The following is a 16,852-nucleotide window of genomic DNA, read 5'->3' as shown; positions in this document are numbered from 1 at the left end:
CTCCATCGCTATATGTCTTTGAGCAATAAATACATGAATGAGCAATAATTTCCTAAAAGATAATGAGGACAAAAGAGAAATTCTTTTAGTCGAAAATTCCCAAAATAAAAAAGAGAAAATACAAAAAAAGAAAATAATCTGGGTCAGTGAACACCTTGGATGGAATCAGGGGTGACAAGATTAGGTGTTATTTTAGACTCATATAGGCATCATAACAGATTATAACTCTAAAAACTGATTCATTGCTTCATTTCTATCCAATTGGATTACTGGATTACTTTAATGTCTGTAATGTACTGTATACACAGTATATATATATACTATATGTTTATATATATATATTATATGTTTATATATATATATATATATTATATGTTTATATATATATATGTTTATATATATTTCCTTTTCCTTTGCATGTCATATTAACATATTAATGTTTCTTAAATCAATTATATTTCTTAAAATCTGTTCTCTTATTTGAACTACATTTTAACATGTCTTTATTTTATATATATATATATATATATATATTAATATATATATATGTACAAGGGATTTTCTCCATCTTGTCCAATGTTCTAAAATAATACAAAATAATATAGTATACTATAATAAAGTTAAGGTATAAGGTCTACAGAATCAAAATCCTTTTCCTTCACTGTCCAGATGGTGGTGTTGTATTCCACCATTCAGATAACTTTTGCAAAGATGATCCACAGACACATTTGTATAACCTTGTCAAAACTATACTGCAGGGCTCCTTGAGTGTTTTGTTGGAACATCAGACTCTTTCCCAGGCAACACAGCAAAGATGAATCATACCCTGACCTGAATCAAGACAAGCATTGATGAATTAAAGTGTGATCTGCAAGTAATAAACTGAATTAATAAAAACATTTAAATAAAACAATATATTTGTATATATATTATCCAACCCTCATCTAAGCATATTTTGTGAAATCATATTATCTAAATAGATGAGATTAATCATGAAAAATACTGCAGACAAGCAGCGAGTACTACTGAAAATGTGATGTGAAGTTCCGGTGCAAACTTCCTCCTGAACTGATGCAAATCATTTCCTGAAATTCATTTGAGCTGTCACTTGTGCACTCTCTACTCTAGTTTACATTGGCACTGCAGTGAACTAGCTTTGTGCCTGCACTCTGGAGGAGGCTCCTCTGGTAGGACTTGTCCCGTGACGCCTAAAGGTTTGCTGCTGTACCATAAGTGTTAACACTGTGCACCACCCTGCAAATAGTGAGTACCACAGCTGTCAGTATCATGCTTTGTGTCTTTAACTCTTATGCTCCTCTCTCTTTTTTCCTTCATTCTTGCTTTTTTCATGCACTTGCCCTGCTTTGCCGCATTGTCTTGTGTATTTTATCTTGAAGGTCAATATGGATCAGATTATTTCTGAAAAGTCGTATTTGTTTTCAGTGCTGCATTAGTTTTACAGATTTTCATGCATCTAGAGAGTATGAAAAAATGACTCATAGTTGTTTTTAAGTGACAGTTACACTGTTGGCTTACACCCGACAGTTGCAGGGTTTATATTTCTCAGTCTCAGCTTTCCTTTGAGCTTAGTATGGTATGTTCTTGTCCTCTTTGAACATGTGTATTCTTGTCCTGTGGTTTCCACTCAGCCTAAAGAAGAACCTGGACAGCTCAGGTCTACTACAAAGTAGACATTTCCCACAGGTATTAATGTATGTGTCTATCAACTATAATGGGCAGGCAACTTTTATATTACAGGCAACATGTCTATATATATATTCTTGTTAAATATATCATATTAATTATTTTGTATTTATGTTATGTATAAGACCTCCTCCACCTAGATGAAATGTCCCCCTAGCTTGTTTTTTTCATTCCCTTCATGCTACAGCACAGATTTGTTTAGGAACCTACAAAGCCTGGCTTGGATGAGGAATACTAAAATACTGTAGGTGTAGGGTTCTGTGTTAACTGTAAAACAAATTAGTTCAAGGTGGAATTCTATTAGAGTTCATTGGAATGTAATGACATGATGATCTAAGGCTGATAACTTGATTATACTGCATTTGTGTTTTAAACATTTTCTTCACACCCAAAAGCCAGCACTTAAAATTGTTTAAGCAAAGATAGATAGAAAGTTTAGTTAGAGTTTTGCTCTGGAGTGAAGGTTGTGGTTTTAAACTCTCCTTTATGAGCAGAAAACACTTGATAACCAGCAGAACATGTACATCTGAGGTAGATTAATTATGTATTATTCCTCCTCATGTTGCATAAGCAATATATTGGACTTTGTCATATTGCTATTGATGAAAATGATATGCAGATAATTAATATACATAGGTGAAAATGTCAGCTATCACTGTAATAGAGAAAACATAGTTTTACATTTGCAGTCATCCGGCAAAAAAACAAAGTGACTATATTACAAGATCACTTTTTTCAATATAACAGAAATAATGACCATAAGATAATGACCAATAATAGAGATATACTCAGCTGAAAAAGCTCAACTCAGATTATGATACTGCAGTTTCACTGCACTGCTCCAAACCTAGAAAAACACTGCATTCCATTGTCAGGCCACAACTTGTGAGCAGGTTCAAGACTTGAAATGCCTTATAAGGGAAAGTCCAGTTGAGTGTATACAAAGTGACGAGCGACTGTGCTAATTATCTTCTGTAGATTTTTATGACAACACCAGGCTAAAAATCTTGTCGCAGAAACTGTGCGAAGTTCAGAGATTGTGTGTGTTGCCTGCATCTTCAAATAGATTCCTGTTTACATTCCATGCTGGGACGCCCTGATCGCCATGTTCTTAAAAAAATATACACACTCTTCTTGACCCTCATACTACCTTTGCTGCCACTGACGCTTTGAAATGTTACATGTTGAATAAAAAATGAGTTCTAAAAAATGCAATCATTTCAGTAAAAAAAATCTATACAAGCCTGTTTACAGTGATGATGTCAATACACTAACAATGAACACTTAGACGATGCAGTCCCTTTAATCATGCAAAAGACTGAGTGATTCTGTGCTGCAGCGTTTGGGTGTGTGTATAGTAGCCAACTGAAAACAGGAAAAAGAAAACAAAGAAACAGGAAACTCTAAAATCAATACACCATTTCAAGCAAAACTCTAGTAGCTCTACAAGCTTGAGTTCCTCTGTGTTACTCTTCTAGAGTTGGTCACCTCAGTCTTGTCTAGTTAGACATCTAATATTCTCCAGCGAAAAAGTCACTATTGCAAATTGATTATTAGAACAGTTGGCAACTAATTTAGTATTTGATTAATCAAGTCTGTTATAATGCACAGTACACACAGCAAAGCCAATGCCGTGCCTTGTGTGGCTCACAACGCCGTCTCCTTTCTAGAGTAAGCATTTGAAAAATGGAGGAGATGAAACCTGCTGACACAAGTCGTTAAAAGTGTGAGAACACTTTACATTACAGCTTTCCTGCAAACTGTGTAAAGCTATCAGATATCAGTCATTATGACTCATTAATTTTGACTGTGACTAGTATTGTGACTATATTTTTTAGATTTCTCAAGTAAAGAATTTACGTGTGAATTGAAAAATGTGTTTATAAAATATCTGATATGTATAAATGTATAAATATAAATTAAAAAGAAATTCATATTTCCATTTGTTTTGTTTGTACACTGGATATTTCAGTGTACGACAATTTAGTCTACATATGAAAGAAATCCTGAGAGAACAAAAGCTGTGAACTGTGACAGGAAACCTCTAACTTGGCGCATTCTTAAAAAAATTAAGTTAGGCCCTTTATAATGCACTGATCCACCGTTTGGAAACCACTGATCTATGACCTGTCAAATAATCTTTGATTCTGTTTTAACTCCTAAAAAAACCAAAATTTAAGCATCTGTTGAGATGCTTAAATTGAGACTATTGAGATTCAAACTACCATCTTTGAAGATTCAGAGGTATACTTAAATTATGACTAGTCAGAATTAAACTGCAGATGTCTGTAATACACATAGAAAGAACACTGTACTTCAAGAAAAAAGGTTGAACAAGAAGACGAGGAAGTGTTTTCTCGAAAAAAAAAAAAAAACAGCTGGAAAGTGTAAAATGTAGCTTTTGTCTTTTTATCCGATTAATCGACAGATTAATCGATTATCATAATAGTTGTTAGTTGCAGCCCTACCAATGTGTTTTAGATTTTTACAAAGAGCTCAAAGGAACCTTTAAGCTGATTTAAAAAGAAGTTACCCTGACAGAGGTGCTGGACTTGGCTTTTAGTGCATATTCTTGAAATGCCAGGTCAACATGATCACCTCTAACTATTTTCATTTACTTATATAGACTTGAAACTCAGACACCACCTCTAAATACAACTCGTGTGCTGAAGTGTGGATCAGTCCAGAGTTAATTGAACCTTTGTTTGTCCTAACAGATCAAAATGAGTAGAAGGGACGCTCCGCTTTGTAAGCAACTGTCCACACCATGCTTTGGGAAAGGTGAGTAAATACTCCAATGTATGTTGACCATAACAGTTTTTCCCCTTGGATGGAATTGTGCAATGTTTGTGCAGCTCAAGGCAAGTTCGACTTAAGACATGAAGACTTTTCCAATGTCACAAGGAAAGATCTTGTGTTGGTATTGGAGCATGGGAGGGATATGTGCTGGCAAGGGTAGAACTGTTCAAACTGTAGAAATGCAAGAAATGGATTGAAAATGGCACAACAAATCAACTTCCTCTCTAAAAACTGTTCCCATATTTCATGGTCATCTTATTGCCCCACTCACATGTTAGCAGCCAGTTGTGACATACCAGCTTGGATTCGCAGCCCCAGTTACCATGACGCCTCTCAGTAGCCTAAAATAGGGAGAGAGGGACACTCAACACAGCAACAACTAGCAGCTGCATTATACATACAGACACCAGACCACATAAAGAGCAGAGCAAAGCCTGACCGAGGCAGATGGAGTGAAAAAACTGCAGAGACGCACCGTAGATACAAGACAGATACAGACACCAGACCCGAGGACTTGATAGCATCAAGAGGTTTCAGCAACACTTCAAAGTGTTCTGTAGGACCCGACATAGAGTGGCAGACATATGAAAATAGTGGAGCCAAAGCTAAGAAGTAGGAAAGAGACAGAAGCAAACACATGAAAGCTGAAATACTTGACTCACCAGGCAGAGACTGAGAGGGACAAACATGGCCCAAATCACTACAGAAGGTAAGAGACTAGTGAATATAAAACTTTTTAGTGACACTGAGACACAATGTGATGACATTTACCAGTTGGTTCATTCATGTCTTTGGTCTGAGGCAGTAAAGTGGGGAGATTTGATGGATGATACACTTTCTGGTTCTTTGACAAGTACATTAGCTTTTAGCCAAAGTGATAAGTGAAACAAGACAAATGTAAAAACAAAAGGAGTATTACAAATCACTGAAAACTTTTTATAAAAATGTTAGGCCATCTCAAAAGTTCTATACTTTTGGAAAAAGAAATCAGCTGAATAACTGAAGTTTTGCTAGAAATGTTCAAAGACTCGTACACAGACTGCTAAGTAAAGGTCAGGTTTTTATAGCTGGGGTATGTGGGTCAAGGTCATCATAAAGGCTGCTCAGCTGTTCCAGTAGAGAGAGAGTGTGCAAGTGCGAAGAGGCTCGTCAGGAATGACAGCTTCTGAAATGTGCTAGCCATGGAACAGGCCGCAACTTTTGTGCAAAGTGTCATCTGTGAACATGCCAAGATTTTTCACTTTTCAAAAGGATTCAGTTGCATGTAAACCACTTAGGATGATGAATGTGCAGCACAGAAGTTTGCCATTTGTCTTGTGCTTGTTGATTCAAATACCTCCAGGCATTGATGCTGGAACTGGCGGTGTCGGTGTTCGAAACACTGACGACATGATGATTACAACAGCCAAACATCTCTGCTGAGGGGCAGTTGGATTGAGACTGTAGCGTTTGCTCCAGGGAGATGAAGCAAGCAGCCAGAGCTATTTAAAAACCAACTCTGCTGTTCTTCATCTGCTCCGATAAACAAATGAATTCACAGAGTCAAGTCTAAAAATAAGACCCACGTTCATACCATGGGTATGTAAGAGAACCAGGTCAATACAAATAAATATCACTGTGTTCCCACCAAAAGGTCTTGAGAACCAACCATTATGTAAGTAATACAAATAAAACCATAAAGGATATTCATTTTCTATGTAAAGTAAAAGCTAGACAAATACTGTGAATAAGAATGAAAATCCCCTGGGAATGTTTACTCACTTTAATGTTCATATGTTTGTAATTGAACTTGATCTGGTAGTTTCTGCTAAATGCTAACTTAGAAATTGAGTTGCAGTTGAGGAAAAAACAACTTTGACCAACTCAAAAGAATAAAATTGCAAAAAGCAGGAAAAACAAGCCTTGAAACTCAGTCTGAAGTCAGCTGTCAACACAGCTTCTAAAATCATGCCTCCTAAATATCACATTCATTGATTTCCTTATGTCTGATTTATCCATACAAACCAAACACAGATATGTATCAACAGACAAACACACTGTGGAAGCAAATTCTCTTCATGTTTTCACTTCTCTCTGGGTTACATACCATTCCCAGTGCTCCAAGGGTTTTAAGGAGGTCACTCTGCCAGTATAGCACACCCCGGACAGGGATTAACTGTGTTTACTGTAACCTGCCTGGCACACTGGCAGAAGACGTAGTCAGAACTGAAACATAAGTCAGCCACTAAAGACATGTTTACTGTGACACGACATGTAAGTATAAATGAGACTTTGCAAGTTCATTGCTTAGGCCCCACCACCCCTCACCTGAGACTCATTTCAACGCCTCATGTTTATCATCCTGGTATTTGTATTAACTGCCACCACTAAGATGTTATCTTCATTTAATGCTGTCATATTTTATTACATTGAGAGATGAGATGAAATATGATGCGTCGGTAAGTTTGGCTGACTCCAAAACCATGTTATCACGTTGAAACTCTATCTCTAGTCTGCAAAGTTGATGTGTAATACTAGCTTTTGTTGTATGTGTGTTCCTACTACGGGCATGTGGTTCTCAGCTCGTGTGCCAAACTTGGCTTAGCACCAGCCGTATCTGTCTACTTGTCATTAGGAGTGTATATCAGAGCCTGCTGCATGCATGTGCCAGGACGATACACTGAATGGCATAAGACTTAGCTCACCGGCGTGTTGGAATAACCAGCCCTAGTCAATCCGACCTAAGTCCTTAGCCTGCATTTCTGCATTCTGTTGTTTAACATAACTATATGGACCAACAAGAGAATTGATGTGGAAAAACAATTTTAATTTGACATAACCCAGCATTTACTGTGAACTTCCACAAAAAAACTTTGCCCAGAATCATTGATAAAATCACAAAATTACAATCTAAGAATTATAGACATTTCTTTGAGAAAGTTTTTTAAACAAAGCCTTTCTTTGCCAAGACAAACAAGGCCTGAGTAAAACTGGCATTTTTCATGACCCTTTTAGACATGCCACGGCTTTTCCCAAGAATTTCAATTAATGAAGTGGACGAGTCGGTTCGCCTCATAGCAGAGAAGGTTTACGCCTCGGCCCTGAAGGAGGAAGACACCAAAGATGCTATGGCACTGTTCACTGTACCAGAAGACTGTCCCATTGGTCTGCATGAGAACAGAGAACGGGCGCTGCAGAAGGAGCTGGCTGAGCAACAATCTGAAGAGTCTGCTAAGAAGTAGGAAACACAACTGCACAGCCCTTGGGTCATACAATTCTAAATAACAAAAATACTACAAACAGTTATTGAGGAGATTTTTTTTGTGTGTCAATAGGAAGAAGAATTTCATGTTGAAGCGTTCACAGTCAGTATCTCTACAGTTACCAGTCAGTGGTGACTGGCCCCCGGCTGTGGCTTCCCCAATGCTCTCACCAGTAACAGCTGAGCCAGGGAGCTTCCCAGACTTTCAGAGAGTAACCATCAGCGGAGATTACTGTGCAGGGGTAAGCCTGTTAATGCACAACTACACATACCACACACGTGAAGGATGCTTTCTAGATTTATCTACAACAATTTCTAGATTTTAGGGTTTATTCTCAGTACAGTGCAGACTGTAGACAAAATATAAATACAACAAATAATTTAACTCTAAGTTAAGGTCAAATCAATCCTGCTGAAGCATGAAATAGTGTGGTTTTTGAATTGTTTTTTCTTTTCTTTAAAAGAACTTAAACTTTTGAGGTTGAGAAATGCATTCACGACTTGAATTTCCTTTTTTATGACATTTCCAGATCACAGTTGAAGATTATGAGCAAGCGGCTAATAGTCTCCACAGGGCACTGATCATCAGAGAGAAGTACTCCAAGCTGGCCTACCACCGTTTCCCCAGAACCACTGCCCGAATCCTCCGCAATGCCAAAAATGAGAAGTGGCGGGAGGAAGATGAAGTCTTGCCAGGTGTGTACACACTCTAAAGTTAACACTCAACCACACCACACTGAAGTGTTTTTCTATACACTTGGTTCATACAAGAGATCTCCTGTTTGATCTGCAGTAGTTTCTCCAGCCCAAATGACCAACACTACTTTTTGGTCAGGAACAAAAACATGGAGGAAGATGCAAATAGGTTTGAAGGATGTGTGGATGGCCCTTTAATATCCCAGGTTAACAACCCCTCAGACTGAGAGCAGAGACAAGCAGTGCAGTGTTTAGCCGCTGAGCTGACTTTTTTTCATAAGGCCTGTCATGATAATTACTAAAGGCCTATCGACTTATCTCACGCTATAAAAACATCAACTTGATAAGTTTGCTGACCTCGATAAATTGTGAATTGTGTTACATGCATGTTTATTTATAAAAGAATGTCACAAACAAGTTGTGCCGCTTCTCTCTGAGTGAGGCAGAGTTTACAGAGCCTCGCCCTTAGTCACTCACACAGAGCGACCCGCACGGTGAAGTAGCCAAAATGATTGGCTGGTTTACCTGTCTGTGCACACTGTTAGTGCTCTAACTGAGCATGACGGAAGTCTTCAGCCATAAAGAAGTGCACCGCTGAAGCAGAGACAATAGTCAGGGGTTTGTGAGTGAGTCACAGGAAAGTTGTCGCTTTGGTTCTTTATAACATAAGACAGATATAAATGCTGTAAGGAGTTCAAGGTGGCAAAACCTTTTTTTTACGTTATTTCACTTTCTCAAGTGAATATTTCACATCAGAGAAAAGCAACATTTTAGCACTTACTATTCCTCGCTGGGCTGATAAAAGCCCATGTCTCACATGCCATTACTAACACATATAGATAATTCCACGTTTGAGCACAAACAACTCGGCCATATGGAAAAACTCAAATTTCCTTGTGGAGTCTCGGACAACTGAGTTGAAAAGGTTTTCAGAGGAGCTTCATTACACAAGTGTTATCCATAACTTTCACCTGTTTAAATTCAAAATTGTTAGTATTAATGATTTCCATTTTTAATTGTACTAAACTGTCTTCAACGATGTTATCAAAATATATACATTTATTATGGTGCACAATTTATATAATCATGATAATCTAATGGAGTCTCAATATTTCTCATGAGGTTGAGATGCTGCTGTTGCTCATGTATCTCGGTCCAATTATAAAGCATTCTCTCACCATACCTCCATCACCTGTAGAAATCTGGCCTTCCCCTCGTGAAGGGGAGGACCCATATTCCATGGAAGGTATTCCTGAGGACTTGAACTATGAGCTGCAGATGAAGGATGGCATAGTTCATGTTTACGACAATGCAGAGGCCCTAAAACAACAGCAACTCCACAGCCTCCCTTACCCCGACCTTGAGACGTTTGCCATAGACCTGAGCCATGTCCTTGCTATGATAGCTGATGGTCCGACGTGAGTACACAAATGTTTGACTTATTTTTACCTATAATATATCAAGTAGGATTTTACACAGTTTTTCACTAACATTTCACGATATGGCAGTTTCTTAAGATGATAAATCTCTGATGTTCGGTTTTATTTTGCTGATTTTCTTTTATGTTGCATCAAAGGAAAACGTACTGCCACAGACGGTTGAACTTCTTGGCCTCTAAATTTTACCTTCATGAAATGATGAATGAAATGGCAGAGCTAAAAGAGCTGAAAGGTGTTCCACACAGAGACTTCTACAATGTTAGAAAGGTTTGTTGATAGTTTTATCTCTGTATACAAACTTTAGTGATATATATATCCAATTAAACCAAAGTTTGTTTTATCACCAACACAGGTGGACACACATATACATGCTGCTGGTTGCATGAACCAGAAGCACCTGCTGAAATTTATCCAGACAACATACCAAACAGAGGCAGATCGAGTGGTTTTGGAGAAAGGCAGTCGGAAAATCACACTCAAGGAAGTCTTCAACAAGCTCCACATGGACCCATACGACCTCACCGTCGACTCGCTGGACGTGCACGCTGTAAGAATAATTTTTAAAAAGTCAGTTCCAGTTTCATTGCTTCAACGCTGCTGCCACCTTCATCAGGTTTACCTTGCATGGTTTACATAAAAACACCAGGTCCTCAAAGTACATATATCAGATATAATGACATGCCTGCCAACACTTAAATTCTTGCTTTCAAAGAACAACAGCACATTTCACTAACCCGTGCTTATTGACACAAGGATGCAATTAGTGTTCGTGCACTTCATACAGTGTTACACAATCATTTGATGTTTCATGCAAGGTCCTCAGTGTGTAATGTGAAAATAATCAGCACAGTCACTTTGTTGGAACAAAGACGTGATTATCAATAAGATTCATCCTCTCTCACCAATTACTCTCCCAGGGAAGACAAACATTTCACCGGTTTGACAAGTTCAACTCCAAGTACAACCCTGTGGGAGCCAGCGAACTGAGAGAGATTTACTTGAAATCAGACAACTACATCAAGGGAGAATACTTTGCACGTCTCATCAAGGTGTAGTATGTGTTTTTTTTTTTATCACATAAAGGTTCTGAACACTGGTGTTTTCATTCATCTGTTCTAAATAGGTTTTCTGCTCAGATTAAAGAAAAAGATAAAATTACATGTAAAACTCAATAAACCCAGGGATGATAAGAATCAGGGCAATAGCTATAATTATTATAACCTTCTGGTTCACTGTATGCCACATCACGCTCTTATCACTTAACTGCAAAATGAAACAGGACTGCTATAATCTTCTTACTGTCAGACAAACAGAAAAAGAGCACAGAAAAGTCTTTGGCTAATCACCATTATTTTATTTAAAATGTTGACTGCTTTTCTGTGGAAGAATGTTTTGTGTTTTGCCTGTCGGCTGCAACACTGGAACCAATCCTTACCCACAACTCTGTACAGTCCACTCACAGGGCTTCTTCATTCAACCAGAATTGGCTCAAATGGTACAGTGTGGCCTTGTTGACCACCTCTTTTCCAGTACTGGAGATACTGGCATGGAGTCACTTAGTGATGGTGTGTTAAATATCAATACATAAAATACTTCACTTTGGTCTTGCAAACTTATTTTGAAGTAATTAAATCCATAACAACCAAACACCAACAAAATAACAAAGTAGTAATAATGGTGAGTGCACACTGTACCCTGTCAAGGGTGCTGCACTGCTTCCATTTATTTTTATTTTTATTATTCAAGGCATACAAATATTTATTTTTGACAATAGTAGAATGAAATATGAAAGACCCTGGTATTATGTATACATTTATATTTAGTTCAAAGTTATCTTTCTCCTTTTAAACATGTGCACTGAATGTGTACTTGATGTATCACTTTTTTCTTTAGTGTATTTTGTGTGGTAGTCTGAGATGATAATGGCGTACGAGTATTGCTTATTCCTACAATGTTTCTGTGGTGTATAAATACCACTTCCTTTCTTAGCATGTAGAAATGGCACAGATATGAAGAAATATATGCAATCTGTCCAGTTGTTGTTACTAACATTCTCCTGAGCCTTATCACGAAACATTACAAACATCCTGTGGCTTGTGTTACAGGAAGTAGCTAAAGAGCTTGAGGAGAGTAAATACCAGCACGCTGAGCCTCGTCTGTCGATTTACGGACGCTCTCCCAGTGAGTGGGAGAGCCTGGCGAGCTGGTTCATCCAACACAAGGTCCACTCACCCAACATGAGGTGGATGATCCAAGTTCCTAGGATCTAGTAAGTTCATTGATAGCAGAGGCCGACTAAAACACAGCAAATTAGGACATATCTGATTAGATTAACACCAAAGGGAGTGGGACTGTTTGAAAGTGGGAAAGCTCATCTCAGAAAGTGTTATATTATTATTTTAAATACTGAGTGATAAAATTAGAGTCCATTTTGTCTTTTTTTAGTCTTAGTTTACAAAATCCTGAGTGGACTAATTCATAACATCCGTGTTGACAACTCTGAAGAAAGGCAGAGTTTCATATGACACGCATTATAAAAACATGACACACTAAGCTGTTCTAAATAAGCAAACAAATGCAAACATTTTTGTTGTTTGAAAGCTGATTTCATTCCTTTTATGTTGCAGTGACATTTTCAAGTCAAAGAAATTAGTACCACACTTCGCCAAGATGATGGAAAACATTTTCCTTCCCCTCTTTGAGGCAACAGTCAATCCGCAGAAGCACAAAGAAATACATGTTTTCTTGAAATATGTAAGTATTATTATGATGCTGGAATCTGAAACTGTTACGGCCCCAGCCCATGTCTGTGTCCTGTCTGTGCACGGTGTGTATGCTGTGTGGGTGTGTCTTGCAGGTAGCTGATTGTTGGCCGGCTGGAAGTTCCTGTGCATGGCTCCCTGATTGGCTTGCTGTTATAAACCCCCTGCCGTGGGCTGTCTTTCTCTCTCACTCATCCCTGAGATCTCCATCCTGCTGCATCTACTTTTGTTATGTTCTGCACCTGACAACATGCACCACACATACTACATAGCACTCAAACACCCTCACACACTACTGACGCTCACTTTCACACTCCATCGCTCATTTCCGTTTATGTTAAATCAATAAAGCATATTGTAATTCGCTACATCACGCTGCCTTGTCTGTGTTGTTGCGGCCTCAGAGCCAGGCGTAACAGAAACAAACTGCAATCTTTTTAAAGTGGAAACTTCAGCTCTCTGTGGAGGAGACAGACAAGACTAAGTTATATCTTGGTACATTATATTCGCTGTCCTCCAGGTGACAGGATTTGACAGTGTGGATGATGAGTCCAAACACAGTGACCACATGTTCTCTTACAAAAGCCCAAAGCCTGAGGCATGGACCACAGATGACAACCCTCCCTACACCTACTACCTGTTCTACATGTACGCCAACATCATGGTGCTAAACAACCTGCGCAAGTAAGTCCTGCATGTCTGTGCATGGAGCAACCATGCAAAAGATTCCAGAGTAGTTGAATGAAAGAAACATGTACTTCGTGTACATGCTCATTTGATTCATCTGCACACATTTTGTCATGTAGATATAAAGTATACTGATTAAAAATTAATGATTTGCAGAACAGTTAGACCTTGTGGTTCACACGGTTATGTAAAGTTTCCAAATTACATTATATTTTGCCAACTGCATCGTGCTGTATTATCATTTGTCTTATCCCAGGGAGCGAGGACTGAACACCTTCCAGTTTCGTCCCCACTGTGGAGAGGCTGGTTCCATCACCCACCTGGTCTCCGCCTTTCTCACCGCTGACAACATCTCCCATGGACTCAACCTCAAGAAGGTGCACTTCTCAATACTTAACTAGAGTTGTATACAAAAGTCTGTACATTGTGACAGCTTAAAAGGTGCCAATAAAAGTATTGGATACTTTGTTTCAACATATACAAATTTGGGCCGTAATAGATAATGTTTTGGTACCAATAACAGAGATAGCATTTTCAGAGATTTCCAATTACTGTGGTGTCAACACTTCATCCTCCTCCCCAGAGTCCAGTGTTGCAGTACCTGTACTACCTGGCCCAGATCCCTATCGCCATGTCCCCTCTGAGCAACAACAGCCTGTTCCTGCAGTACTCCAAGAATCCTTTGCGGGAGTTTCTACAAAAAGGCCTGTGTGTGTCTCTGTCCACAGACGACCCCATGCAGTTCCACTACACCAAGGTCAGAACCACAAGAATGATCTTGAGCATTTATCTTCATTATCCTTTGAGGGTCGCGGGGCCTGAACCAATCCCAGCTACACCTGAAACAAATGAGCTAAAGAAAATCCATTCTTGAAACACAATTCACAGCTGAACCTAGAATTATACTTAAGGTATTGCTAAACTTTAGCACTATGTTACAAATGTTGCTTTTAACCCTTTTAGGAGGCCTTGATGGAGGAGTATGCCATCGCAGGACAGTTGTGGAAGCTGAGCACCTGTGATTTGTGTGAGATAGCCAGGAACAGTGTGCTGCAGAGCGGCCTCTCACACCAGGTATAGTTGCTTTTTGCTGTATCAGTTATATAGCTGGATTTTAGGAGGCAGAAAAGACCTCAGAGGGGTGACAATCCTTTCTACATATTTCACCATTTCCCTTTCAAGTTTTTGACAGTTTTGTAAAAACTTGCAGGCTGATGATAAAAACATCTAATGTCTATTCAACTGAAAGCTACCCTTGTGAGGCAGCTGGACATCTCACAAGTGAGAAACCATCTTGCCAGGCTCCAAACTATTCACTTGTTGGCTAAACTACGGTGGTTACCTGTCTTAGGTGTTGAAACAGCAACAAGTGACTGTTAAACAACAATGGTGCTCCTACAGAGCATAGATTAGGACTGTGTGATATGACTATAAACATATATGAGACAGTGCAACATCTTCTTAAGGATCCCAAATACATTGTGGATTTGGTACAGTGTCTTCTCATCAACACTGATATATCTGTGATCAGCTAATATTGACCAGTATACAACATTGTTGTTAACCGAAACTGAGGCCAATGCTGGAGGACTCAAGCCTCTGTGTTCCGAGCATTGTAAATTTGGAGTATGCTTTGTATTCCAAGAATACCGAGGCAGAGTCCATCCCCTGTGACTGCAGGTTCATTTCTGACCTGGACCCCAGCTGCATGTCCTCCCTCACGCTCTCCCCTTAAAAAGCTGAGCTGTCTTGTCTATTAATAATAAAGTCATAAAAGCCCCAAAAATATTTAAAACATGTATTGGTCAAGCTCACGATAAGAAAAGATAAAATCTACAGACAGACAAGAGAGTAAATTACATTAGGAACACCTGCATCATGAAGACACGCAGTCCCTCTTTAGTACTCCCTGCCTAAGTTAGCCAAAGATCCAAAAAACGCTGTCCCAATCCTCCGAAATGTCTGGAATGATTCGAAATTAAACCTTGTGCCAGAGCTCATACTGCTACATGTGTCCTGCTCTGGAAAAACAGCCAGCCACATTTTGCAAGCTTCTCTATATTGACTTTACCTTTTCACCCGCAGGAGAAGAAACATTTCATTGGTTCCAACTACTTACAGGATGGACCGGAGGGCAATGACATTCGGCGGACAAATGTGGCACAAATCCGCATGGCGTACCGCTATGAGACTCTGTGCAATGAGCTCAGTTTTCTAGTGGATGCAGAGGTTGGCAATGGCCCAGTTGAGTGACTGAGTTTACCAGCACAAAGTGTACCTGGATACGTCCAGAACATAGGTTACACAACATTTTTTCATCATCTTTTATCAGATCTGAAAAAGGGGTTTCTTAGGATTTAACATTGACTTTTGTGCAGGCATTTGTGGGGAATACTTAATATAGCATGATAAAACTTGATCTTAAGACTGTATTCAATGTTGTGTCTATGAACTTTGCCAATCCCATAAGTGCCTTATTTTTGACTAAGATAGAAGTTTATTTCCTTTTGAAGAGAGTATAAATCTATTTACATTTTAGACACAAGAGAGTAAGGCACAGTCACACATAGGCGGATGTAGAAGCGATGAACCTTGTGGTGAATCTGTGCGAGTTAGGAGGTAAATAAAACCTAAGCTTCCTGGGCCACAGCAAACACTTCCACTTCGGTGAACCTTGACCTGTGATACTCGCTTTACATTTGCATATGTGTGACTGTGCCCTGAGGATGGACACATTCAGAGGCAGCATATCATATTATTTCCAGAGTTTCCCAAAATTACAAGTTTGTCGATTTAATTTTTTTTTTAACTCATTATATGTCAGACCTGTAATCCATTGCAAATGTGTAAAAAGAAAGAATTTCAGGCAGCAGTCAGATTTGCCTATTCACAATTAATTGATTAATTGCATGCTTTTGTCTGAACTAGAGGCCAGGGAGATATTCTCAGAGTGATCCAGGTGTAACTGAATTACAACGTCTGTGCGTAACTAGAAATATTTTTCTTTGTTTGTCATTTTTCATAGATTTTAATATGTAAAATAAAGATCTGAACATAATAAAATAACATTGGCATAAGTAACCTGACACCTGCTGTTGCCTTAACATGCCATTCAGTCTAAGGAGCATGTATGAGGTATCATCAAAACATTTCTGCTGTAATAACAATTTACTTACCAGTAGTCTCCAGACCGAAGGGGGACCTCTTTCCGATATTGTAAGTCCTTAATGGAGTTAGCTCTAGACTGGACTAGATCAAATCCTTCTGATCAAAAAATTAGATAATAGACAAAAAATAATCAGCTGACCAAAAGTTTGTCTGCCACAAGTTTGACAGAAGAACCATGTTTCAGTTACTGACAAATTTTAACTTTTGTACTCAATTAGCAAGTGAAAAGCCCAATAATCCAATTAACAGCAGATGGTTGGAGTTAGCTTGACTTTAGCATGCAGAGTAAGTGAATTATAATGGATTCCTTAAAAAGCATAAAAGAAGAATATTTAAAATACAAACTGACCTGAGAG

General features: G+C 38.7%; 1 protein-coding gene across 4 annotated transcripts; it reads left to right on the top strand.

Moving 5' to 3' along the window:
- Positions 1–1,080: 1,080 nt before the first annotated feature.
- On the top strand, positions 1,081–16,409 carry LOC109623943 (AMP deaminase 3-like). 4 transcript variants are annotated; one of them, XM_069528038.1, is made up of 17 exons: positions 1,086–1,263; positions 1,650–1,712; positions 4,422–4,485; positions 7,498–7,720; positions 7,818–7,986; positions 8,275–8,440; positions 9,639–9,858; positions 10,017–10,146; positions 10,232–10,426; positions 10,797–10,928; positions 11,985–12,148; positions 12,507–12,633; positions 13,162–13,325; positions 13,585–13,705; positions 13,912–14,085; positions 14,292–14,402; positions 15,414–16,409. In XM_069528038.1, the coding sequence occupies exons 3-17, from the start codon at positions 4,428–4,430 to the stop codon at positions 15,579–15,581; spliced, it is 2,322 nt and encodes a 773-aa protein (XP_069384139.1). In that variant the 5' UTR covers positions 1,086–1,263; positions 1,650–1,712; positions 4,422–4,427; the 3' UTR covers positions 15,582–16,409. The 4 variants fall into 4 exon arrangements, with proteins under 4 accessions (XP_069384137.1, XP_069384139.1, XP_069384138.1 ...); XM_069528037.1 differs by having other exon boundaries at positions 1,198–1,263; positions 1,650–1,704; XM_069528036.1 differs by lacking the exon at positions 1,650–1,712 and having other exon boundaries at positions 1,081–1,263.
- The last annotated feature ends 443 nt before the right edge of the window (positions 16,410–16,852 follow it).

The sequence above is a fragment of the Paralichthys olivaceus genome, chromosome 7 (assembly GCF_024713975.1).
Source record: "Paralichthys olivaceus isolate ysfri-2021 chromosome 7, ASM2471397v2, whole genome shotgun sequence".
In the NCBI taxonomy this organism is placed as follows: domain Eukaryota; kingdom Metazoa; phylum Chordata; class Actinopteri; order Pleuronectiformes; family Paralichthyidae; genus Paralichthys; species Paralichthys olivaceus.
Note: the sequence above shows the minus strand (reverse complement) of the source record. Positions and strands in the feature narration are given on the sequence as shown.

What these genes read in the sequence shown, in the direction of transcription:
- LOC109623943 (XM_069528036.1), top strand. Translation starts at nt 4,428, where the DNA reads ATGAGTAGAAGGGACGCTCCGCTTTGTAAGCAACTGTCCACACCATGC. An exon ending in ATCCAAGTTCCTAGGATCTA is followed by an intron (nt 12,149 to 12,506) that starts GTAAGTTCATTG and finishes TTTATGTTGCAG; the next exon opens with TGACATTTTCAAGTCAAAGA. An exon ending in AGAGCGGCCTCTCACACCAG is followed by an intron (nt 14,403 to 15,413) that starts GTATAGTTGCTT and finishes TTTCACCCGCAG; the next exon opens with GAGAAGAAACATTTCATTGG.